A 26,039-nucleotide genomic window follows, 5' to 3' on the forward strand; every position below is an offset into this window, starting at 1 on the left:
GTGCACTTGTGAGCAATCTCTTTATCAAATTCATTCAGGTATCAAGTTCACAAGAATGTAAAACTCACACATACCTCTGTCAAGGTATTTGTTTATGTACTGGGGGCCAGATTAAAGGCAATGGGGGCCTCCTCAAGTACAATAAGTATCCCCCATATTCAGATTGCAGATACACAACGGAAAGTTTGCATTGCTTAAATAAGCCTTCCTTTATACTGCCAATACTTCTGCAGCAACCAACAATGCCAGTTTTAGCGGCCGTTTCACTTACAGAGCCATGTATCACATGGCAGCCCATGTGCATTAGAACTCAGAAGAACTTCTTGAAATGTTTTGGGGTTAAAAAAAAATTAACTGGCAGGAGGCACATCCATTGCTTTAAGTTGCATCTAGTTCAGTATCACTACCACCTGTGGTAGTTGAGTTCTTCCACAGAACAGCTCCATCCCCTGAGGGGAATATCTTATAGTGCTCACACGCTTCTAGTCTCCCATTCATATGCAACCAGGGTGGGCCCTGCTTAGCTAAGGTGACAAGTCATACTTGCTACTGCTTTTCCCCAACACTACTGAAAGACCAGCTCTCCAAAGAGCTATGCAACTCCATTGCAGCTGTGGGGGAGCCTATAATAGGCTATTTAAAGGCAACAGACAGACATGCAGCTGAGGCAAGCTAACTGGATGGAGCTTGATTTAGGAGAGTAGTGGCAGAGGGTGTCAGAAAGCATCTCATAACTTAAGCAGAAGAGGGAAGCAAGGTGAGGAGGCAGATAGCTGGGTCTTGTTTTATAGGGGTTCCCACATACACGACTTCCATACAGGACCATCCAGACCATTTTCTGAGCCATGCAAAACTATAGCTTTGTCTCTTGAACGTCTTGCCTTTGCTTAGACACACAGGATCATATTTTATGGGTAGTGCTTGTAGGCTTTGGACCTATCCATGTGCTCTAAGAAGGAAACCAAAGAAGGAACCACAAAATCTTGTTTTATTATTGTGAATTTTGTCCAAGGCTTTCTGTTGTTCTTCCCTCCCAACTGATTCTACCCCCAACAGAAGAGGAGCCTGTTCACAAACTGAGGGGCTGGGTGATACCTTTCGGGGGGAGGGACAGAAGTTACGTTGTGTGAGGAGGAGGAGAAAGAAGGCTAACCTTCCTTCGCGCCTCTGCAACAGAGAGACACCAAGGAACGACAAAAATCTGGTTTTATTATTAGTGACTTCTGTTCTTCCATCCCAACTGCTTTCTACCTCCAACAGAAGGTGCCTGTTCACAAACCGAGGGGCTGGGCGATTTTCTTAGGGAAAGTTACCTGGCAAGGAGGAGGATGAAAGAGAAGGCTAACCTTCCTTCGCACCAGAGATTACATGACGAAAACAACAACAAAGGCAGAGAGAGAGGCTGCAAGAAGCCTCCGAGTCCCCCCCCCCCATTTTTAACTGCATGCTCTGCAACCACACAGATCCCTGCACTTGCTTTCTCTGCCTCTCTCCTCCTCACCCACTGGCTTCAAACGCTCCCTTCAGACGCCCTCTCGTTCCCTTGCCTCGCCCTTCATTATTAATGCGCTGAAAGGCACGGCTCCAAGGAGGAAACCCTCCCTCCCCCATTCATACTCAGCCACTTTCTTTCAGCACCAATGCCCAGTTAACATACAAACAACCAGAGAGCAGACACAAGAGGCTTTGTGCGTGCCTGTATGGCCAAAGGGCGCACCTCCCGCCTTGCGAGTCACTGGTACCCTGCATCACTTTAAAAAATCCCAATACGCTAGTATGCAGCTGATGAGCACAGCACACAGTCAGTCAGATTCAGCAAATGTGAAGCTCTCCCTCCCGCGGTCTCTGACTCCGGAAGAGAGCCTGCACTTTCCCCTGCTCTGACAAACAGCCAGGCACAGAGAGACTGAGAGAGATTCTCTCTCTCAGCCGCCAGCAGCCGCCCGCCTCTCAGCTGTTTGTCGGGTTCAGTTGGGAGCAGGGGAAAGGGCAGGCTCTCTCTCTTGTGACACTCGTGGTGGCACGCCCGGGCAGAGGGCAAGGGCAGCACAGAGCCAGCACTCTCTCTCTCTCTCTCTTCTCAGTCTCTCTGCTGCCAGCCTGGCCGCAGCTGCCTCTCGGCTGTTTGTGGGGTGGGGAGCAGAGTAAAGGGCAGGCTCTCTCCTTACTCCCGCCGCTCGTTACTCCTGCCGCCGCCTAAACTGAGGGGTGTGGAGGTTGCCCTGCCACCCCCCAGACACCCCCAACGTAGTCAGCTCCAGCAACATGCGCCCCACCATTTTCCTCAACCCTCCCCCCATAAATGTAAAGAAAATGGGGTGGTGGTTGTTTTTTTTAAAAACCCACACAGCTCTAAGTCTCTCTTTGCCGCCGCAGCCTTTCAGCTGTTTGTCTGGTTGGGGAGCGGGGAAGGAGCAGGCTCTTTCATCACTCGCCCCCGCCCGCCGCCCGCCACCCGCCACCACCGCCCTTCAGGACCCCACTGATACTGAGAGGGAGCCCCAAGAAGAAGCCATCTGAGCTCAAGCACGCCGCCCAGCCCAACGTTTCCTCAACCCTCTTCCCTACTCCCGTAAATTTAAAAAAAAAACATTTTTAAGAGGGGGAATACACACAGACACACACCTTGATGCTGCACACATTTCATTGATGTTCAAGACAGTTTCAAAAAGCAAGGCGCCTTGCCTCAAGCTTCCTGTCCTCGGTCCTCCCCGCACGGCACACTACACAGCCAGAAACAGAGGAGTACAGACGCTCTCGCCAGCGTGCAGTGCACGTGAGTGATGCGAGAGTGGAGATCTCGCGCAAGTGCTGGGGGGGGGAGTGCCAGGAGGGGAGGCCAATGGCAGCACAGCAGGCAGCGCGGTGCCCAGCAACAGAGCCGACAGTGCTCACTGCGACCCAATGATGGAGGATAGCTAGAATTGGGGGGGGCGGGGGGCATTTTTGCACCCTCCTCACTGTGGCGCCCGGGGCACATGCCCCCCTGCCCCCCTGTAGTTATGCCTCTGCTAATGCAGCTGACATGGATACATAGATTTGGGTGTCATCAGCATATTGATAGCACCCTGCACCAAATCTCCTGAAGATCTCTCCCAGCAATTTCATGTCGATGTTAAAAGCATTGGAGACAAAATGGTGCCCCCTGAGGGCGTCTCATTTTTAAGAGCAACAGTCTCCAAGTGACTCCACCTGCAATCTACCCAAGAATTATGAGTGGAACCACTGCAGTTCAGTACCTCCTACTCCCAGCTCCTTCAAGTGATCCAGAATGGTTGATGGTATCAAAAGCTGATGAAAGATCCAAGAGGACTAACAGAGTTACACTTCCCCTGTTGATTCCTAATTTGAGATCATCCAACAGGCTGACTAAGGCCATCTCCACCCCATAGCCAAAGCTGGTCTCAAATAGGTCCAGGTCATCTGTTTCCTCCAAGATTGCCTGGAGCTGAGAAGCCACTACCCCTCCATCACCTTGCCTAACCAAGGAAATTTGGAAACAGGCCTATAGTTGCCCAAGGGGTCTTATGCAGGTTTTCCTTTCTTCAAAAAATTGTCTAATAATTGCCTCGAAACAAGGAGGTATCCTGCCCTCCTTAAGAGAGGCATTGATAATATTAACCAGACCCTCTCCAATAACTTCCCTGCTACATCCTGTAAGCCATGCCAGGCAGGAATCAAGAGGACAGGTGGTAAGGCAAAATGCTCCAAGCAGCTTGTCCATGTTCTCTGGAGTCACAAACTGAAATTGATCCAATCTAAGAGAAGAATTGCTGGACACCCCCATAACAGGCTCTGCAGTAACTATAGTATCCAGATCGGCTCTAATGCGAGAGATTTTATCCACAAAAACTCATCAAAGATGTTACAGTGGGTCATTGAGGGTTCCAAATGTGATTCATGGGCGAAGGGGCCCTCTTGCAACTAGACATGGACATGAGCTTGTGGATGCAATATGGTCAGAAAGAGTTGCTTCTTTGCTACCTGTACTGACAGAACATAAGTCCAAATGTGCTCTGTGCTGCAATTTGTCAGATTCAATTCAAGTCTTGCCATCTATCTTGCTGCTTCAGCCCCCATAGTTCTTCTGTATACCCTGGGGCTAATTTAAAAGTGGGTTGGAAAGGCGCTTAGGAGTGATTGTGTCTACTGCCCTAGTAAGTTTGTTATTCTAAGTCTGAACCAACAGAATAGCTGGCAGAACCAGTCTTAAAACCTTCCACGGCTTTTTGGAAACCTATTGGATTCGATAACCTTCTTGGGCAGACCATCCTAATAGGTCTTTCACCCCTGCAGAGGTATGTTGTGGTTGTGAGTCCAAGTTTAACCAGATGGTGGTTGCTCCTGACAATGGGGACCCAGCCACACAAATGGCCCTCTTGCAGTGAGCTCAAAAATGGCTGCTGTGCACTCACAGAGGGCCAAAATATCCCCCAAATGGGCCAAAACAACCCGTAAGAGACCAGGGGAGGCTGGTGGAGGGAGCTGGACGCGCCAGAGATCCTCCATGGCTGATGCAATGCCCCCTCAAGGCCCCCAAAGCCCTCGGCAATGGCAAGTCCACCTTATTTTTAAAAAAGCTAATTTTACCATGCCTGGTTTCCCCCAGTTCGAATTTGAACCAAACTGGGCCCCAAGTTTGGGGTTGCCAAAACTGAACATTCCCCATCTGGCATGAGTCTGGTTCAGACTCAAACCGAATTGGGCAAACCAGTGTTGTGCACATCCCTACCAACAACATGCATTGGTCCTGAGACCATTTGGGATAGGCCCATAGTTGTCATGCCCACTATAATATCCTGATCTGCTCCTGACAGATTGGTCCTAAAATGAACATTTAAGTCCCTAATCACCATCAGTCTGGGTGACTCCAGTGTCAATTCCACAACCAAGTCAGTCAGTCAGTTCAGTTAGGATTCTGTTGGGCAGCAGGGTGAACGTTGCACCAACAGAAGTTCCGATTTGCCCCTGGTTCTCAGACTCAAGTACACACATTATATATAGGCAAAATCCCTGACAAGGATCCCTGACAAGTAAGGGATATATTATTCTTATAGAACACAGCTACTCCACCTCCCTGCCCATGTCCTCTCACCTGCTCCACAACAAAGTATACTTGTGGGTCAAGCTGGGACCAAATTGGACCTCTAGCCAATCTCTGTAATGCATACAAGGTTAGCTCCTTCATCCACAATAAAGTCACGGATAGTTTCTGTTTTGTTTTGAACCAAACTGGCACTACAAAGAAGCAAGGTGAGGCTCTGAGGTAGGTTAGTACTGTGCCACAAGGTCAAATAGCTGGCAGGGGAGCTGGAAGGGGTAACTGCTATTAAGTTTCTGGTCTGCCTCCTGCGATAATGGCCTGCTGCCCCAGCAGTGCCACATCTTCTTGTATTCTCCACCACTACTGGAATAATTGCCCCAAAACCAAATAAATGGTGGCACCACCAAAATAAGATATTGGGGATAGGCACAGAATGGATAAGTAAGTGTGTGTGTGTGTGTGTGTGTGTGTGGCGGGGTGGGTGGTGATGAAGTTTTTCCTACATGTTTGTTTTCTGAAAGAGAAGTAACAGTATTTCATACTAATGTTCCAGCCTAAGCAATGTATCTGAAGGAAGTTCTGTTAATTTTGATGGAGTCAAAAGTTCCTTTCCTCACCCCAGTTCTGTCACCAGTATATGAAAGTTAGCCCGTGTTGAAGTGCTCTTTATAGTGCTCTGGACTTTATGTGGCCCAGAGACATATACAAGTATGTCAAATACAATAAATAAATATAAAAGTTCTCTGGGTGTGTGTGAGTGCTTTTCATCTTTCCATCACGTAAGCACAGGGGTCCAGCAATAGGAGAAAGGTGACCTACTTGTCTTTGGAAGGGATGCTTGTTCCTTCTTGCTTCCTGTGGCACCGCTATGGCCCTCCGTGACTCCAGCTATTGAGACTCAAACCTGCTTCCCATCTGCATAGCTTTGTCCTGAGGTTCTGTTTCTTGGTCACATGAGTGTATTCTGGATTATTGGGAGCTTGTGTTTGTTTTATATATGTCTATAGCACCATCACACACATGTTATAGAGATAAATAAAAAAGAATTATCTAAATGGAGCATGCAGTATACAGAGTGAAAAGAAAGCGCTGTCCACAAGATATTTCGGATCTGGTTTTGATTTTGTTTATGCACACAAGATAGCAGTAGTGCTGACCCTCACGCTAGGGGAAAAATAATTTTTGTCCTCAATGCTGCTTCTTAATCTGAACAGCCTCATACTGCATCTAGTTGCTGTGAGTTGCTTGCTCTTTGGTTCTTCCTGCATTTTTGCCCTGATAGACTTGGAAAGCATATTAACCAACGCATTAAGTAGGGTGGAAGAGAACATTTTGGAGAATTATTCTATCCATTCTATTTAACAGCAGCAGCAGCAGCAGCAACAGCAGCAAATATTTATATACCGCTTTTCAACAAAAGTTTCCAAAGTGGTTTACATGAAGAAATAATAAATAAATAAGATGGATCCCTGTCCCCAAAGGGCTCACATTCTAAAAAAAAGAAACATAAGAGAGACACCAGCAGCAACAGTCATTGGAGGTACTACTGTGCTGGGGGTGGATAGGGCCAGTTACTCTCCTCCTGCTAAATAAAGAGAATCACCATGTTAAAAAGGTGCCTCTTTGCCGAGTTAGCAGGGTTTTGTTTTTTTTAACACATTGGAGATCATTCTTTTCCAAGTCTGCAATCACTACTGCTTGCCATGTACTGCAGCCCTTCATGGGTCATTTTGCTGGGCTTGTAGCAGCGGGAATTAACTATTTAGGAAGTACTGTGGTATAGGATGGCGAGGAGAAGAGGAAAGTAGCCACAAAGAGAGGAAACAGATAGGGCAGGCTCCTCCTGAGCCAGACCTGACAATGGGTTGTGCATATACAATGACTGTGAAAATATCTTAATCTTCAGTAGGGATATGAAAGATGTTTTCTCTCACATAGCAGTGAATCAGGATGCCCTAGCTGTGCTATCTTTTTGTCTGCAGGCCTTATGTGCTCCAGCACAGGGACAATGTTTGTTCTGACAACTATACAGCATACACTGGAATTGTAAATGACCTTGGCAGTCAGGCCATGCAAAGGCTACGGTATTAACATTCCCATGGACATTGTTGCAGGGGCGCACACCAAACAATTAGTCAAGTGAATTCAGGATATTCTGATGTGCCACTTAGGGATTGTAATTTTTATGCCGCTTGGAGACTCTTTGACCTTCTAGTTTATTATGATTCAAGAAAAATGTCAATATTTCTCAGCTTGCCAAGGACGGTAGAATTTTAATGAGTTATTGAATGGAGCAGTTAATCCTCCAATAACAGATTCCTCTCCTTTGAATCTACAGTGATGAAAATAAAGGTTTAACTACAGCTGTAGAAAAATGAGACTTTTAAAAACATGTGGAACTATTGACTGATGTCGTAGTTCCATATTTAACTCATTTTGGATTGCTGGGAGTTTGGAATTCTTGCCTTTGAAACTGAAGCATTTTATGTTGTACTGTCATATAAGAGTGGAAAATGATAAAGCATCTGCAATAGCAATGGGTCTGAATAAATTGCTTAGAATAACTTGTAAATCAACCTTTTGATTTTGATTATTCTTTTTGTCATTTCTGCACTATGCTTATTACAATCAACACTGAACAGTAATCTAATTCTGGAGAACTTGGATAACTTAGGGTAATGCTAGTTATTACCGTATTTTACGGACTATAAGACGCTACAGACTATAAGACGCACCTTAATTTTAATCCAGTTTTTCAGAGTTTTAACATATTAAACTGTTAAAACATATAAGACGCTCCTGAATTTTGGCGGATATTTTTCAAGGAAAAAAGTGAGTCTTATAGTCCATAAAATACGGTAATCTTTGCACAGTACCTTATTTGGAAAATCTTTTTCTATATCGGTTTCTACTAAAAGCTATAAACTTTGAGTTCTCTGAACTATCAAGTACCACATTATTAGAAACTAAAATTTACATTCCAGAATCACCTTTCATTATATAACATAAGTAATAGATGTTTCAATGTCTTCTTGGATCTATTACTGAAAGATATAGGAATGAAATATTCATTTCATTGGCATGAGACTGCAGAAGTCTTACAGATGTTTTACTCATTCAGTATAGTACCTTACATTTGAACAAGCCTATTGACTCCTATGAAGTGCTGTAATCTATAGCCTCATTCACAGATTATATTGTATGTGCAAATGGGTGTCTGCAATACATGTACATTTATTGTATGAATGACTGTACATGTGTTCATATGTATGAACCTTGGTATAGGTTCCTCAGATGTATGGTGTACAGAGGCAGTGTACTATGGTATGTGTGTTGAGCATAACATGTAAAAAACTGTATGAGCTTACAGAACTATACATGCCACAGAATGTGTGTACATTGAACGTAACATTTGAATAGGATTTATGTGTGTCTGGCATTGGGAGTGGATAGGCTAGTCGCATATGAATCTTCAGTTAGTAACCCAAGTCCTATCCAGTATAAATATGATCCATGGAACTTGTATGATATATTTGTGAATCTATATAATTCTGCTCATTTTGGGGCCCATATTAGGGCAGAACATAGCCAGGATTATTGGGATGATCCTGATCATTATTTCACTGTTGTTTACAATGCAAGAGGTGGGCTGGATTGCATCAAGCCAATAATCAATATCAGTTCAATGAAAAGTAAGCTGAGGGGGCTTACTTATAGTGAAGATCCAGTTTATGTGAAGACATCAGTTGCCCACAGTGGCAGCATTTTAAATCCCCACTTTTCCTTGCCTGGTCTCATCCTATAATGTACCAAGAGAAAAGCAATATCTTGATGTTGCATCCTTTTCCTGGAGCATAACTGTAGCAAGTAGCAGCTCTGCAGGGTTGTACTTCAGACTGGAACCACAGCAGAGAAGCAATGGGTGGATATCTAACCCCAATAGTGCCATTGTATCTCTTCTCAGGGAGCATAAAATGGTGCAGAAGTTGGTAAATAGCCAACATATCTCTGCCATGGTTCTAATCCAAATAATGGTTCCACACAGGGGTGTGGCTATAATTGAGCAAATGGGTTCAAAGAGCCCGGGCCCCACAGCTCCTGAGGGCCCCTCAGCTCCACACTGCCCTATTTTCTTCATGATCTTCCTCATTCTGAGGGTCTGCTGGGGAGAGGGGCAAACACGGGCCCCCTCTCCCCTAGCTACGTCTGTGGTTCCACATGGCTGCTGCTTGAGAGTAAAGGCAAGCCTCTAGCCACATAGTGACAGATTTAATGTCATTTGGTCCTGACATAGCCTTGAAGACCTGGGAATCAATGCATATTGTAAGAAAAGTCAGGGGAGGGAGATAAAACCACTTTTTAAATCAGCCTGGAGTTTTAATATCAAACTTTTAAAAATTATTTTTCCAGTGCTTTATGGACAAGATGGTCTTCATGCATCCTGTGAAAAGAAGTACTGTGGCCGGGGAAGTATATGTGCTGTGAACAAGGAGACTGATAAGCCTGAATGTCGATGCATAGATGATTGCAAGCCCAGCTACATGCCAGTGTGTGGATCTGATGGCAAATTCTATGAAAATCACTGTGAACTTCATCGAGCTTCATGCTTGCAAAGGAAGAAAATCTACATTATCCACAGCAAAGACTGCTTCTTCAAAGGTAAGACTTGCTCTAAATCTAATTCTAAACGATTTGCATCACTTAATTTGCTTTAAGTCATCTATATTTAATATAGAAAATAAATGATCAAAGACTGGCCTATTCTAGAATTATAGCTAGCTTTTAATTCCACAACCGTTATTAAAAGGTAAATAACCTAGGTTAACATTGCTGCATATATTTTATGCTGAGCGTATTTCTGTACTTACCATATTTCCAGTGCAACAATATTTTGTGCTGATGTTCTCCATGACACTTCAGATAAATTTTTTTTAAATGATTAAAAAGTAATTTTGTGTTAAGCAGATGGAAATGAGCTGTCAGTAGCAACTACTCTTAGGAACTGAAGTACATCAGAGAAGTATCATTGTGTTGCCTATTAAGAGAGAGTGCCTGCAAAGAGATCCTTTATGTAGTTTAATGTTTGTATTTTTTCACAACATTGCCAGCTTTTGAACTCTGCAAAGTGTTTCTTACTTAAAAGCAAAAGTAAAAAGAGAATAGTAGCCCATATGATGCTCAGCATTGCAGAGGTGTAATGCTGGGCTGTGGCCCTTTTGCAGACTTCAAAGGTAATGACAAGGCTGCTAAGAAAGGGCACCCCATTGTCCCAAATTTCTTAACAACCCTGATGCTACTTTTTGAAGTCTGCAACAGCCTCGCAGCACAGTTTTACACCTCCATGACACTGTGCATCCTGTCAACCATTAAGTTCTTATACAGTCATACTAAGAGCCATTGTATACAAGATGTGGAGCACAGGCAAAGCACTTTTCTTCCATGCAAGTATTCTTAGGTCACAGCAAGCAGGGGCAGTGCGGGTTGTGTACAGTTTCAGTAGGGGTTCCACTGGTGAATATCCTTGGACTAGTTTAAATCAAGAGAGGGTGTATTCTTAGAGCAGAGTCGCTCTTTGGACCGGACTTCCGAAGTCCATTCCTCAGAGCACCAGGGAACACTCAAATGACTCCCGGGAGGGGTTGAGGCTGAGAGTCTGGCTGACTGTGGCCTGTGGCAGCAGCTAAGGCACTGGGCCTGGCTGGACCAGTCATGGCCACTTGCAATGCTCATGCCTGCGCAGCAGTGTGACCAGCGAGCGTCACAAGCTTGTGAAGACATGTGTTTGTGAAGACATGTGCCTGCGCAGTACAACTTGCAAGCATCACCAATACATGATGTCACATGTTTGTGATGCTTGCAAATTGCACTGTGCAGGCATGAGCTGAGCAAGTGGAGTGGCCAGGCCCAGCCCGGCCAGGACCAGTGGCTTCGCTGCTGCCATCACAAAAGCCTGCTCAGAGGACCACGTGGCTCAGTTGGTGCTGTGGGCATGGCAGGGGCAGGCAAAGCGTCAGGCTGCAGAGAGGCCCCACAACCCCAGGATATTTGGAAGTGCAGATCAGGTATCTTCTGATTTTTAAAAATCGACATTGCCCTGGTTCTACGGTGCAGGGGTGAGCACAGAACCGGCTGGCTGGGTTCAGTTTGAGACTGGACACAAACCAGACCAGGCCAGTTCAGTCCGGCACCCCCTCGAACCCACCCAGTTTGATTCAGTCTGGGGGTGGGTGGGTTGTGAATTTTTTTAAATTAACTTACCCCCTCTGGGGGAGTTGTTGGAGGCGGCGGGGGGTGGGTGTCCATGGAGGTTCTCCCTCCCCCGCCAGCATCCCTTACAGCCCAAACCCCCTCGGAGGCCGCTGCACCTGCAATTGGCCTCTGCATGACTCAGGCCACACAGAGGCCAATTGAAAGGCCAATTGAGGCCAACTGGGCTATAAGGGATGCTTACATGGTGCACGGAACTGGACCGGGCCAGTTTGGTCCAGCACCCCCTTGGAAAACCCCCCCCCACGTTGGTTTGATCTGGGGGGGGTTGCAAACTTTAAAATAATAATAATAATAATATATTTTTAAAACTTATACCCTTTGGAGGAGTTGTTGGAGGCAGGGGGGCCCACAGAAGCCCCCCCCCCCACCGGGGGCATCCCTATGCAAAATCAGTAAGAATAAATGAAACTAATATAAAAGTGTCTTTGTCAGGAAAAACAAACTCTCTTCCAGATAGGCATGTACTCAACTTTGACTTCCTCTATGATTTTCTTACTAACCAATTAAAGGATATGTCTTTGGATTAAGCCATGATGAAACATATGATGGTTTCAACCTTTTACAAATTTTCATATTTTCTTCAACTGTAAATAGATTTGTCCCATACATTACAATTGGGCTGACTCATGCCAATACAAATGTTATGTTCCACAGCACATGGTGACCCTGTGCTGTGGATATATTATTATTATTTTAAATATATATATATATATATAATTATTATTTTAAAGGTCGCAACCCCCTCAGACCAAACCAAACGGGGGGGGGATTCAAACGGGTGGCCCGGTCCAGTTCCGTGCACCGTGTAAGCATCCCTTACAGCCCAAACTGGCCCATTTGGCCGGCTCTTCAGCCTGTTCAGACCTTACCCCCTCCGCGGCGGAGGCCATTTTGGAGGCTGACGTGCCTGCTCAATTGTTGGTGCTTCTATGTGTGCACTACTCTTTGAACTGGCCCAAAGAAGATTGACCTTTGACCACCAACTTCTCAGAACATTGAGCATATGCTCTAAGTTGTGAAATACCCTATTTGATCTATTTAAACTGTATTACAGAGCAGTTCCTCTTTTGGGATATGCACTTCTGTATTCATCAGAATCAAAGCTGAACTTTCAAGGCAGAGGTGTTTCGAAAATGAGTTTATAGTAAACAGAATTTTCTCTTTCACCAAGAGAGAGCTCTCTGCCTAGCAATCATGAAAGTGTTAGTAGAACAATTTAGTATGTCCCCAAAGTGTTTGACTTCCACATCACCGATTATATAGTGACATTATACCTAATGATACAATGTCATACTTGACTAGTTTCCTGTACAAACCATAAAGCTCCATATGAAAGGAATAAGTTACTGTTTCCAGTTCCATAAATATGAAAGGTTAGCTGAGCAGTGTTTAGACCTTCTCCCTCTCTGTTTTTTCATGTCAGTAACTGTAAACAGCCTTGAGTGTCTTTTTGTTTGGAGAGGCCTATTAGAATTTTTGGGAAAAGATAAAGCAATATAATAAAAGTGATGTCATAGGATTTTTATTAGCGGCAGAAACAGAAAGTTGAATGGAAATAATACACTTTTGCTATTGAAGACTTGAATTCATTTGTGTGCTTCACAAGTAACATAGAGGATGGTCTCCTGGCCAAGGCCCAGGGTTACAGGTTAGACCAGGGCTACTCAACTTTGGCCCTCCTACAGATGTTGACCTACAACTCTCATCATTCCTGACTATGTGGCTGGGAATTCTGGGAGCTGTAGTACAAAAATAGCTGGAGGGCCACAGTTGAGTAGCCCTGGATTATAGAGGATCTCACCCGTTGAGAGCTTGTGACCTTGGAAAAATCACTTAATTCTACAATAATAATAATAACTAGCTTAACCCGCACAGAGCATCTGCGCGCTAGTACTTGATTGCTCCCCTCACCCCCTGCCACAGCCCCCCTCACCTGAGAGATCTCTCTACCCTCACCTGAGCCGCATTCCTGCTCCTCTTCCTCTATCCTGTTGCTTCCATTCTGTTCACCCCTCTTGGTCACTCCTCCATCCCTTTACTCCATTCCCCTCACCCCTCTTGATTGTGGCTGTAGTGCTGCTAGTGCTTATTGGCAAAGCTGCAGCCTCCTATTCCCAGAGACCTCCCACCCTCACCCAAGCCCCTCTCCTGCTCCTTCCCACAGGAACAGCAGCAGTCACAGTTGATCAGGCCCTTCCTCACTGCCGCCACTGCCATGGCTGCTCGTTCCCTTCAGGCTGCTGACAGGCCCGGGCCCATCCCTTGCCTGCCTGCCTGCCTCCCTGCCCCAATGGCCTCGGTAGCCCCAAACAGCAGCAGTGATTGACTGGGCCCTTCCTTGCTGCCAATATGTTCTGCTATGGCTACTTGTTCCCCTCAGGCCACTGACAGGCTCGGGCCCGTCCCTCTCCCTTCCTTCTTCCTTGCTTCCCCTCCCTTCTTTTTCCTTTATTTCTCTCATCCTCTTGCTCTTCCCCTCTGTCTTTCTTTCCCTCCCTTCTCTCTCTCTCTCTCTCTCCCTTCCTGAGTTAACAGATCTTGTTCTTCTTGTTTCCTCATCTAATTCACGCAATGGCAGCCTCCTTCTCTGGAAGGGAATCTTTCCTCCCTCACAACCTCTCTCGCAGACCCCTGCCCACTATCCTTATATATCTATTATATTAATTCTCATAGACATGCCTCTGTGGGGATGCGTCCCGGTGAACCAGCAGATTGGCTGGGCAGTGGAGACGCCGGATTGGCTGGGCAGCGGTTGGCCGCGTAGGGAAGTGGCCGTTTGGGGAGGGGAGGAAAGGAAAGGAAGGAAAGCGGGCAAGTGGAGAGGAGAACTGAACTGACTGGGGCAGAAGGGAGGGGGGAAGCTGAGGGGAGAGAAAGTGGGGGAACCTGGCTGGGCAGAGACAAACAGTTGGCCGTTTCGGAAGATGCTCTCTAGAGGGAGGGCTGCAGGAAGGAGCTGGCTGAACGCTTGGCGGCCTGACACCAGGGACTGGAGGAAGGAGGATGCGGCAACGGCCAGCAGGGAAAACACAAGCAGGCTAAAAAGCGGAGGCGGGGGGGGGGGGAGCACGAATGAGAGAGAGAAAAAGAGAGAGAAAGAGGTGGAAACAGAGGAGGGAGCAAGCTGGGGCAGAAGGATTGGGGGGGAGGGCACTGAGGCAGAAGGCTTGGGGGGAGGGGAGTAGGGCAGAAGGTGGGGAGAGTGTACAGAGCAAGCAAGAGAAGTGCTGTGGGGGGAAAGAGTGAGCAAGAGAGTCGCATGGGGGCAGAGGCAGAGCGAGCAAGAGAGGCGTGCGGGGGAGAGACAGAGTGAGCGAGAGAGGCGCTGTGGGGGGGACAGAGCGAGCGAGAGAGGCGTGTACGGGGGAGAGACAGAACGAGCGAGAGAGGTGTGGGGGAGAGACAGAGCGAGCGAGAGAGGCGTGCGGGGGCAGAGGCAGAGCGAGCGAGAGAGGTGTGCGGGGGCAGAGGCAGAGCGAGCGAGAGAGGCGTGCGGGGGAGAGACAGAGCAAGCGAGAGAGGCGCGCGGGGGAGAGACAGAGCGAGCAAGAGAGGTGCTGTGGGGGGGGACAGAGCGAACGAGAGAGTCACGTAGGGGGGAGAGACAGAGCGAGCAAGAGAGGTGCACAGGGGGAGAGACAGAGCGAGAGAGGTGCGCGGGGGAGAGACAGAGCGAGCGAGAGAGGCGCTGTGGAGGGGACAGAGCGAGCGAGAGAGTCACGTAGGGGGGAGAGACAGAGCGAGCAAGAGAGGTGCACAGGGGGAGAGACAGAGCGAGAGAGGTGCACGGGGGAGAGACAGAGCGAACGAGAGAGGCGCTGTGGAGGGGACAGAGTGAGAGAGAGAGTCGCATAGGGGGAGAGAGAGAGAGAGCGAGAGAGTCGCATAGGGGGAGAGACAGAGCGAGCGCAAGAGGTGTGCGGGGGCAGAGACAGAGAGAGCGAGAGAGTCGCATAGGGGGAGAGACAGAGCGAGCGAGAGAGGTGCTGTGGGGGGGACAGAGCGAGCGATAGAGTCACGTAGGGGGGAGAGACAGAGCGAGCAAGAGAGGTGCACAGGGGGAGAGACAGAGCGAGAGAGGTGCACGGGGGAGAGACAGAGCGAGCGAGAGAGGCGCTGTGGAGGGGACAGAGTGAGAGAGAGAGTCGCATAGGGGGAGAGACAGAGCGAGCGCAAGAGGTGTGCGGGGGCAGAGACAGAGAGAGCGAGAGAGTCGCATAGGGGGAGAGACAGAGCGAGCGAGAGAGGCGCTGTGGGGGGGACAGAGCGAGCGAGAGAGGCGTGCGGGTGGAGAGACAGAGCGAGCGAGAGAGGCAGGCGGGGGAGAGACAGAGCGAGCGAGAGAGGCGCTGTGGGGGGGACAGAGCGAGCGAGAGAGTCACGTAGGGGAGAGAGACAGAGCGAGCAAGAGAGGTGCACAGGGGGAGAGACAGAGCGAGAGAGGTGCGCGGGGGAGAGACAGAGCGAGAGAGAGAGGCGCTGTGGAGGGGACAGAGTGAGAGAGAGAGTCGCATAGGGGGAGAGAGAGAGAGAGCGAGAGAGTCGCATAGGGGGAGAGACAGAGCGAGCGCAAGAGGTGTGCGGGGGCAGAGACAGAGAGAGCGAGAGAGTCGCATAGGGGAGAGACAGAGCGAGCGAGAGAGGCGCTGTGGGGGGGACAGAGCGAGCGAGAGAGGCGTGCGGGTGGAGAGACAGAGCGAGCGAGAGAGGCAGGCGGGGGAGAGACAGAGCGAGCGAGAGAGGCGCTGTGGGGGGGACAGAGCGAGCGAGAGAGTCGCGTATGGGTGAGAGACAGAGCGAGCGAGAGAGGTGTGCGGGGGAGAGACAGAGCGAGCGAGAGAGGCATGCGGGGGGAGAGACAGAGCGAGCGAGAGGCGCGCGGGGGAGAGACAGAGCGAGCGAGAGAGGCACACGGGGAGAGACAGAGCGAGCGAGAGAGGCGCTGTGGGGGGGACAGAGCGAGCGAGATAGCTGCTGTGTGTGGGGGGGGGGGACAGAGTGAGAGATCTGTGGGAGGACCAGCCAAACGAATTTTCCTAACTAAACCCAAAAAGGAAGTGAACTACTGCACAGATGCTCTGTGCGGGTTCAGCTAGCATATATATATTCCTCTCCTCTACAATCAAAAACATCTTCTGACCAGTAACAGTTGCATTCCAACTGACCTTCACCATCACAGGCTCTTCCTCCCTATCTGCATATGGAATTCCACTGCCCAATCACCATGATGCTTCTGCTCATGAACTCTCACAAGATCTGCCATACACGGGATTAGCCACGGGTACGCCTTAGATAATGATAGATAGATAGATAGATAGATAGATAATTAATAAACTTAATTTGTTAGCCATCCCATAACAAATTTTTCTCTGGGCAGCTAACTTTTCACAATACAGGATTAAAACATACAATAAAAACACATAACACATTAAATCATAACACATAAAAAGGGAGAAAAGAAAATACAAAATAGAATAAAAAGCAGTTTTAAAACTCATTTTAAAATTAGTTAATTCCATTATGCCTCAACTTTAAAATAATATCCCTTTAAAATATCTTTAGAAAGAGGCTGTGTCCCCAAGGAGCTTTTATTATTATAACCTGGCAGTCGGGACAAGCCACAAAATGTTGTACATTTGTGCTATGAAAATGACATGTACATTTGGACTAATTGGCATGATCGAGCTTAAACAGAATTCACTCTCTCTCTCCTCTCCCCCCCCCATCCATCCGTCTCTCTCTCTCTCTCTCTCTCTCTCTCTCTCTCTCTCTCTCTCTCTCTCAATAAATAGGGTTAAAGAGTGCTTGAAGTTAGCTGGATCATGCCCATTTTCCTTGCCTGGTGTCTATAATCCAGATTACAAAGTTTGTTTGTTAGTTAGTGTAACATTAAGCATTTGAAGGAGATTCTCTGATGATGTTATGCTCCTTGCCTGCTTCAGTTTAGATGAAATTCCCAATGGAGCCCATCTGACAGACACTACAGATTGAATTCCTGTTCTGACATACTTATCCAATATCTAAGTGACAACTTTCATGCCCTTTACACGTAACAAGAGATCAAGAGCATTGATACTTACTGTTTCAGTGGCAGAACAAGATAATAAGTGATGACAAACCTGAGAACATCATGTGGGTTTAAAATGTTTTCAGGCTTGTTTTCTTTTTCTTCTGAGGGTGGAGTGGGAACTTGTGCTTGAGATATTATTCTGTGGATACAATTCACAGATGTAGTGTGAACCCATGGAGATGTCTGCTTTCTATGCATGAGAAGACAAAACAAAACACCACAGAAACATCTGGTTGGGGTGTGTGTGTGTATGCATGCACATCAAGTAAGAATGGCAAGCATCATTTAGATTTATAAGGTATTCCTCTGTTGATTAGTGTTATATCATAATAAAAGTTCTTTCACACAATGATTAATGTCATTAGAGATTAAACTGTGGAATACAGTTGTATGGGCAATAAGTGAATAAAAGATGTACTGCATATGAATAGCACTTTTGAAACTAGAGTTTAGCTTTATTTGCTTCATTACTTAGGTAAAACCACATGTTGTAGGGCACTGGTTTCTAAATATTTTATTCATTAGCCCACCTCTGAAATTAAGTATATGCATTCACAAAAAATAAAATAAAATACAATTTCCTTGTACAGGAAAGGTAATCTTATTCCCATTTAGGGCTGTTCAGATTTTAGTTTCTTTAGAGATATGCCTATAATATTTTAAGTATATACTTCAAGTGTGTCTAATGTGTTTGAAAATGCATGTGTGTCATACAAAAGTTCTAGGAAGTTATATCTGACATTGGCATTGTTCCCTGCATAATATATTTGTTGATGATCTTGAGTCTGCTGCTACATAATATGTTTAATGGTTCTCGCACACAATAAGTTACCTGACTGAACCAAGGAGTTGTTTCTAATATGTATGTCAGTATGAATAACAGTTTTGTGTGATCAAGTGAGCTTATTCATAAGTATGAAAGAAACATCCTATGGTTTTCCATTCCAATAATGAAAATAACATACTTGCATATATTGGCAATTGTCCCAACAAGACCAATCAACAATAATTTCCAAGAGGAGTTTCAAATAATTCTCAAATAATCTTTACATTCTGAAAAACTATGTGCAATTAAGCCAGGCCTTTCTGCTTGGAGAAGGTGTGACTTGTCTGATAATTATAATGGGAAAGAAGTCTTTGGTCTGCTAACATCTTGCCAGCCAGCCCTGCTCCATGAGTTGCAAAGCTCTTCAGCAAGGTGCACAGAAAAATAGTGATTGATGTGTGATGCAATGCTGGTGTTGCCCATCAGCTTGCACTGCTGTGCATGTTATAGGCAGCCCCAGGTGGTGTTGCACAATTGGGCAGTTGCACGACTACTTAAAACTGCATGCCTGCAGTTGCACAGCATTACTTCCATGGTTTCCAATGGAAAAACAGTTTTGTGGGGATACTTTTTAAGTAGTTATGCAACAGTCCGCTTGCACACACCACCAGTGTGCAGCAGCACCGACTCATGGACAACACTGGCATTGCATTGGGCATTATGTTGGCCACTGGATTTTACTTTTAAAGGCTGCACGCATTGTTGCTTAACTCAGTGGAAATTGCTTCCAAGTAAATATGTTCAAGTTTGGGCTGCACACTTGAGTCACTGTAAAAGGTCAAAATATGGCTGGCTAATGAAAACGTGAGTGGATATGTGTGTAAGATAGTTATGATTATGTCCTGTGAGCTGTTAGATGTATAAATTTGTAGCAGGGGGGACATGCTTGTGACCTTTTAAAAAATTGTAACATATAATGATAACTGAGATTCAAATGTTCCGTGAATGGTTTTAATACAGTATTTTTTTGATATTTCTAACCAATACAGACTTGGCACTGTGTGTCATGAGTCACAGCAAGGAGACACACGGTTCCAGTGCAGATCAGACTCATAATTAAGACCTAATAATTTCAGTCTTCAGATTTCTTTGTTGAAATTTGTCAAAATGATTGAAAGGGAGTGCAGTTGCTGAGATGAAAGAGAAAGGAAAGAGAGCTAGAAATGTCAAATGAGATTATTTAAAGTTGATGTGTGATGTCTGTGTGAAATTTAGCATTACCTACAGAAAGTTAGCATGCAGATTTGACATACAAAATGTAAATATTGGTGTTCCATGTCTATTACCAGCTCATCAGTGTATGATCTGATAGCCAAACAACTGTTAATGTATTTTATCTTTCATTGCCACAGCTGTAAAAAGAGAAAGTACTATCAATGGTAATTTTGATGTGATTATACTGAATATCCCACTTCTGGATATTGTTCCATGCTCAGTTACACAAGTTTAAGTCCAAATGAAATCAATAGAAGTTTAAGTGCACATTAACCAGGTGTAGTAGGAATGTAGTCTAAGGCTTTTTATATTTATAAGAACAGCCCTGCTGAATCAGTCCCAAGACCGAGCTAGTCCGGCATCCTGTTTCACACAGTGGCCCACCAGATGCCTCTGAGAAGCCCACCACAAGAGATGAGGTCATGCCCTCTCTCTTGCTTCTGGTGCTCTGCAACTGGTATTTAGAGACATATTGCCTCTGAGGCTGGAGGTGGCCTATAGCCACTAGACTAGTAGTCATTGATGGACCTGCCCTCCATGAATTTGTTTAAACCCCTTTTTAAAGCCATCTAAGCTGGTGGCCATCACCACATCCCGTGGCAGAGAAATCCATAGATCAATTATGTGCTATGTGAGAAAGTACTTTCTTTTCTTGGTCCTAAATTTCTTGGCCTTGGGAAGATCCATAGTTCTAGTTGGGGGAGTGCATGAACCATTAGATCCTGATCGACTTCACCTTGAACCAGGCTGGTCTGGTAGCTCAATCTTGAACTTTGGAGGTGGTCCAGTTCACTATCAAACTGAACCAAACCCAGTTCGGGCAGACTGGTTCAGAATCAAAAGGACAGCTGGGTGGTGGTGGTGGAGAAATATTCTTACCAGCCCGGTGGCAGCAGCCCGCACCATCCCTTGCTCCCCCAGCGCAGCCCAAGCACACAGTGCTCCCTCTGCAGCAAGCTGTGCACACTGTGGTGGCAGGGTTCCAGCTTCTGCAGATACACAGATACATGCATTGTGGGTGGCTTGCTGCAGAGGGAGCACTGTTCACTTAGGCTGCATCAGTCTGATGACTCCCAGTGGGGTCATGGAGGAGGATTCCTCAGATGAAGACCCAGAACAGGGGGAGCAGGCCGAAACTCTGGTCGACTCAGCAGAGCCAGAGCCGACAGGCCTGCAGGCCCCTCTGTCTCCTTCCCTCCCTCCTCTTGATGAAGCCTCCGAGGCCGCTGAAGTCGAGGTGCCTGCCTCAGATCCCCGTCAGCAATGTTTGGCCAAAGTATAGGCTCAGAGGGAGGAACGGCATAGGTCGGAGAGGCTGGCCACAAGGAACAGGTGTCCCAGCTCTGGCCTGGCTGCATCTCCCTGACAAGGCCCAGCTGCAGTGATGGGTGAGCACACTGCCTAGTTAGAGCAGACAGAAAGCTGGGTCTGTGTTGGAAACAATGTCCATGGTGACAAGCCCTACTGTGAGCAACCTTGGCCTGGAAATCTGAACCTGGTTGTATGTCCCCAATTCGTGTTTACCCCTGATCCTGTGGAATTCCTGGTGTTGACTTCTTGCAACGTTTGTGACTACTCTCCATTCCTGTCTGTTGGCTATCCCTTCCCCTCTGAAAAAAAATGGTTTTCTCAGCTGCTGGACAATTGGCCAAGGCAGATAATTACTGTCGGGGGGGGGGTGAGTGCTGCCAACTCCAGTGGCTACCACTGGACTGGTAAGAACTATACTACTTCTCTCACTACCTCCCTCCCCAGCTACCCAACAACACTTTCATTATTGAGCCATTTTTGGAAGGGCAGTATATAAATTGGATGGATGGATGGATGGATGGATAGTTTCCTTATTTCCATCTGCTCATTTCCCATTTTCTTCATTATACCTCTATTTTTCTTGATACCTTTATATGTTCTGGGAACATACTGTAGCCACAAAGGGAAGCAGTAGAGATTGGGCAAAGTTTTTTGAGAACAGGAGTTCTTTTGAATGCTGTGGGTTGTGGAATGGGTTGTGGAATGGGAGGAACAAATTTTATGTAGAGAGATGTGTCAGAATGTGAGGGCAGAAATATAGGACAGGCTCTGATGAGAGCTTAGAAGGAGTCTGTGCTGCATGTGGAATAGGATAAGAAAACAGTTAAGGTTACGAATGACATAAAAAGTGAACAAATTTTGGCAGCAGGGTTCTGAGGGGGTTAAAGTATGACAGCAAGATGTATGACAGAGCTGTTTACAGTAACCAAGGAAAGAGCGACCCAGAGCATGAACCATTATTTGATCAAATAAATTATTTTTTTTTCCTCTTCACATACTATAACTGAAATTACTTCATTATGTTCATGTGAGGCTGTGACTTTGCCCTTCCAATTTAACTATAGCTGTAATAGAGATTCAAACCTTCCTCTGGCAACAGTTTTAGATTAATCCTTTGGCTTCCCACTTAATGAAAATATATTAAAAGACTCTCTTTTAAAAAGGCACACATAAAATTGTGGTTCCTCTTAGCCATTCATAGAAGAGTATGAATTCTAGTGCTTTCTCTCCATTGGGGAGAGAATTAGAAGAGCAGTAATATCACTTACTGAACATCATTTACTTTCCTCTGAAAAAGTTCTGTGTCTTCTACTCTGTAGAAGTACTGTCAATTAGAAATTTAATTATCAGATTACAGATTGGTTCTATGAAATTTAATGCCTACCCCCTATTAGTTGAAGTTAATGTGCCCCATTTTATTCTTGACTCTAATTATCTGGATATTTGGGATTGCCTTTAGGACACCTCAAGAAAGGAAATGGAATTGTGCTCACTTGTGAGATAACAGGACTGCCTTCACCAGATTCAGACTCAGGAGGGGAAAAAACCAGTGGAACAATATTTCTTTTAATATTCCTCTTGCTTGCTCATTTTATGCAAACTAGAGAAACTTAAAAAGGTATGCAATTGCAAATGGGAGGATTTAGGCAAGAAACCCTCATCCAGAAGACTTTCTAACTCCCTTTATCACAAGCTATACCCCATGCATGAATTAACGTGCATACTGTCCCTGTAAGTACAGTCCAGCTCCCTGAATGTAATCCTTCCCCTCATCCCTTGGCTTAGACATTCTACAGCAGCCCTCAGGCAATGTGGCATATACCCCTGGAGCTGTGTAGAACTCTGCTAATTAGCCAGTAAGTTTAAACAACTCCAAAATGGAGCCTTGATTCTTTTACAAAGTTCAGCAGACTACACACAGCGTTCTGTTTCTCGCCCACACCCTGGAGCTGTTCCATCGCATTCAGCACTGAAGTGTCATATAAATCTGCAAATGTCATGGTGCCTTTTCTAATTAAACCAATGTTATGGTTAAACGTAACCTGCTCAGCTATTCAACACCAGTCTCAGTGTTGAACAGCTTTTGGTGGACTTTGTGGAAATCCATGGCCACTATGAACACTTTTATAACACTGATAACATGACCTGAGCCCAAGAATGTGTGTTTTATAGCGCTGATTCAAATGCTGATGGAAAAGAACCATATAAAATAACTAATCATATTGTAAAACTCTACTTGACTTCACTAATGATAATAGAAGCATCTATTTACATTTATGGGGTAGTAAATAATGGCCAACATTCTAACAGCACATGTGCTTCTAATAAAAGGGTGTATGCAGCATTAGCCTCCCTGCCTGAAGTATGAATGCTCCTTCACAAAAGCTCAGTGGTTTCTGCTGCTTTCCCTTTGCTCCAGAAGTGCTCTTTGACCAGGCGCGTAACAACGATCGGGCAAGGGGAGACAGTTGTCTGGGGGCCCCACTGCCTGGAGGGGCACCCCAGAGGCACCTCATGTGACTCCCCATTGCCCCCTGCCCAGCCCCAAGGCCCCTTAGCCACTTGCCCTGTTCGCCGTCTCTCCAGCTTGTTCTCCTGGCCAGCAATCGAGGCAGCAGACAAGCTGCAAAGAGCTCCTTTTCTCCCGCCTCTCAGCTGATCGGCGGGTGGGCGGGGCTTCCACGGAGGCCTCGTGTAGGCCTCTGTGAAGCCTGAACTCCAGTAGGGCCCAAGCAAGCCAGGAAGGAGGAGGCAGCCAGAGAGGCCTCCACTGTTCTCTGCAGCAGAAGACCCCTTGCTGCCAGGTAGAGTGTGAACTCCTTTTTGTGGTTACCTTCCTCCCCCCCCCCCAGGATATATAGGGATCTGCTTGCCATAGGGCTTGGATATGAGGGGGGGGGAGGGACCGAGAAGTCTCTGAAAATTTATTTTGAAACAGCTTGGAAAATTTGCTGACTTAAAAAAACTATCTAAAAAGTCCTATAAGTGGCTTGTTTCATGGCAGAAAATTGCAAAAACTTCTGGAACAGTATTTTATTAATTTTATTTATTCATTCATTCATTTATAAATGCACTTATGTTCAAGTTTTTTTGCAACCCAGAAGGTCTGAGTGAGAACTGTGAAGCATGTGTGGTGCTTTTATTTTATTTTTCTTGTGTGTGAACTGCTCCCCAATAACTTGCAGGGACTTCAGGATCAATCTGGCCAACATGTGAATGCAGCACCTCCATTCCAGAGGAGAATGTGTCTTAAAGGGCTTTAAAAGCCTCCTGTGAAAAACCTCCTGCAATCAAACTTGACTGAATTTGTTCAGAATTCTGAGAAAACAAACATAGGTTCACCCTGCATGGTTGAAAGTCTCCTTTGCTAATCTGCAGCGAGGGGCCCATTTTAATAATTCATCTTTCTAGTGTGTTCTAGGCATTAAAAGTAATACAAATGTATAGTACTCAATGTATATCACTATATATTGTGACGTGTGTGTGTGTATTCAGTGAAATGTATTTGCAGGCAGCATACTTATTTTGGAATATCAGACTTAAATCCTTGGGGGCCTGGGGTGTGCGGAGGCCCTGGACTTTGGGGGGGGGGCCATTTTAAAATCTTGTCTCTGGGCCCACTCCAACCTTGCTACGCCCCTGTCTTTGACCAATGGAAACACATCCCCAAGGTCTGCATGACCCGCAGACATGTTGGTGAAAATCACTGCACTCTTGCACAAAAGTGCCTGCACTTCGGAAACTGGGAAGCTAGTACTGTGCATATGCTTTTGTTAGAAGTATGCTTGTACTGTTAGTCAGGATCCCGCCAATATCTTTATTATGTTCATGATGTGATTGGTAACTGCCAAGTTCAGAACAAACTCTTTCTTAGGCTGGATATTTTAAAAAGAATTGTAAATTGAAATGAGTGGAGGTGAAGAAGGTGTTTCTGGTAGCTAGATAACATGCAATAGGTGCAGGGTACAATTTGTTCCAGGTCTGTTTCTCGTGGGCAACATCTGAGGTGGTAATGTGTGAGATCTGGTTGCATGCATTGTTTATTTGTGCAGAATCCCTGCAAGAAGGCAAAAAACAACAAACTCAAATATATATTTTTAAAAGAAATCTTGAATGAAAGATAATGATAACAGCTCAAAGTCCCCACAGAGACACACCACATGCAAATTTGACTAACAAAGATGAATGGTAAAAGAACAAAAGCAGCTGATTAGAGTCTAACATGCATTTGTACCATTTTGTTTGGGAATATTACTCTCTGTAATAGCAACTCTACTGGTACAAAGGGAACTGGAATCATAGGGTGTCATCAAATACTGGGATACTGCCAATTGTACCAGAAGGTATTGGAAAGACGCTAACAAATCTTCCCATCAAATATCCCATATAGACCAGCTGTTGATGAAGGAAACATTTGCTATAGCCTTTAGACTAATAAGACTATTTTTGTAGCATTGCCAGAGCAGTATCTACTTTGACTATGTGAAAGTTAAACTTCTTATGTGAAACTGGAAGAAATACAACAATCATGTCACTTTGAACCTGCCTCTTATCTCTCAGCTACTATGATTGGTAGGTTTAACGTCCTAACCTGGCAAATGAAACCACTTATTGCACCAGATAAGGGACTTATTGTCCCCAGTATAATTATGGGCATCTTGCCATGTTTTAATAATTAAATAGAAATGTTCCCATTGACATTGCATTGAAACTACAAGATGATGCTGGCAATGTAGGTTGTCTTTTATTGATAGAAAACTGTTCATTTAATTCAGTTGCTCCTGTTGCCAAATACATTATTTTGGATTTCACATTATCTTAGGCTCCTAATTCATTAGTATGTCAGTGTCATCCATTAATTTGTGTTTTGTAGTAACCTATGCCACCTAATGGCGCAGTGGGGAAATAACTTGCCTAGTGAGCTAGAGGTTGCCAGTTTGGTCTCCAAGCTACTCAAAGATACCACAGTATTCCCATCCTAAAAGAACTAGGGCCACCTAATGGTGCAGTGGGGAACATAGGAAGCTGCCATATATTGAGTCAGACCATTGGTCTATCTAGCTCAGTATTGTCTTCACAGGCAGTGGCTTCTCCAAGGTTGCAGGCAGGAATCTCTCTCAGCCCTATCTTGAAAAAGCCAGAGAGGGAACTTGGAACCTTCTGCTCTTCCCAGCGTGGCTCCATCCCCTAAGGGGAATATCTTACAGTGCTCACACTTCTAGTCTCCCTTTCATATGCAACCAGGGTGGACCCTGCTTAGCTAAGGGGATAAGTCATGCTTGCTACCACAAGACCAGCTCTCC

The 26,039-nt window shown here is 45.7% G+C and overlaps 1 protein-coding gene across 6 annotated transcripts in view; it reads left to right on the forward strand.

Moving 5' to 3' along the window:
* Positions 1–26,039, forward strand: part of FSTL4 (follistatin like 4) — a 705,580-nt gene that overhangs the window by 239,868 nt on the left and 439,673 nt on the right. For 4 of the 6 annotated variants that reach the window (XM_053297769.1, XM_053297770.1, XM_053297774.1 and 1 more), the window contains one exon: positions 9,455–9,703. In XM_053297769.1, the coding sequence (XP_053153744.1) occupies positions 9,455–9,703 (249 nt within the window). Of the gene's footprint in view, positions 1–686; positions 758–9,454; positions 9,704–23,418; positions 23,541–26,039 lie in introns of those variants that run through there. The other 2 variants (XM_053297773.1, XM_053297775.1) reach the window with 2 other exon arrangements.

This window comes from Hemicordylus capensis, chromosome 2 (assembly GCF_027244095.1).
Source record: "Hemicordylus capensis ecotype Gifberg chromosome 2, rHemCap1.1.pri, whole genome shotgun sequence".
In the NCBI taxonomy this organism is placed as follows: domain Eukaryota; kingdom Metazoa; phylum Chordata; class Lepidosauria; order Squamata; family Cordylidae; genus Hemicordylus; species Hemicordylus capensis.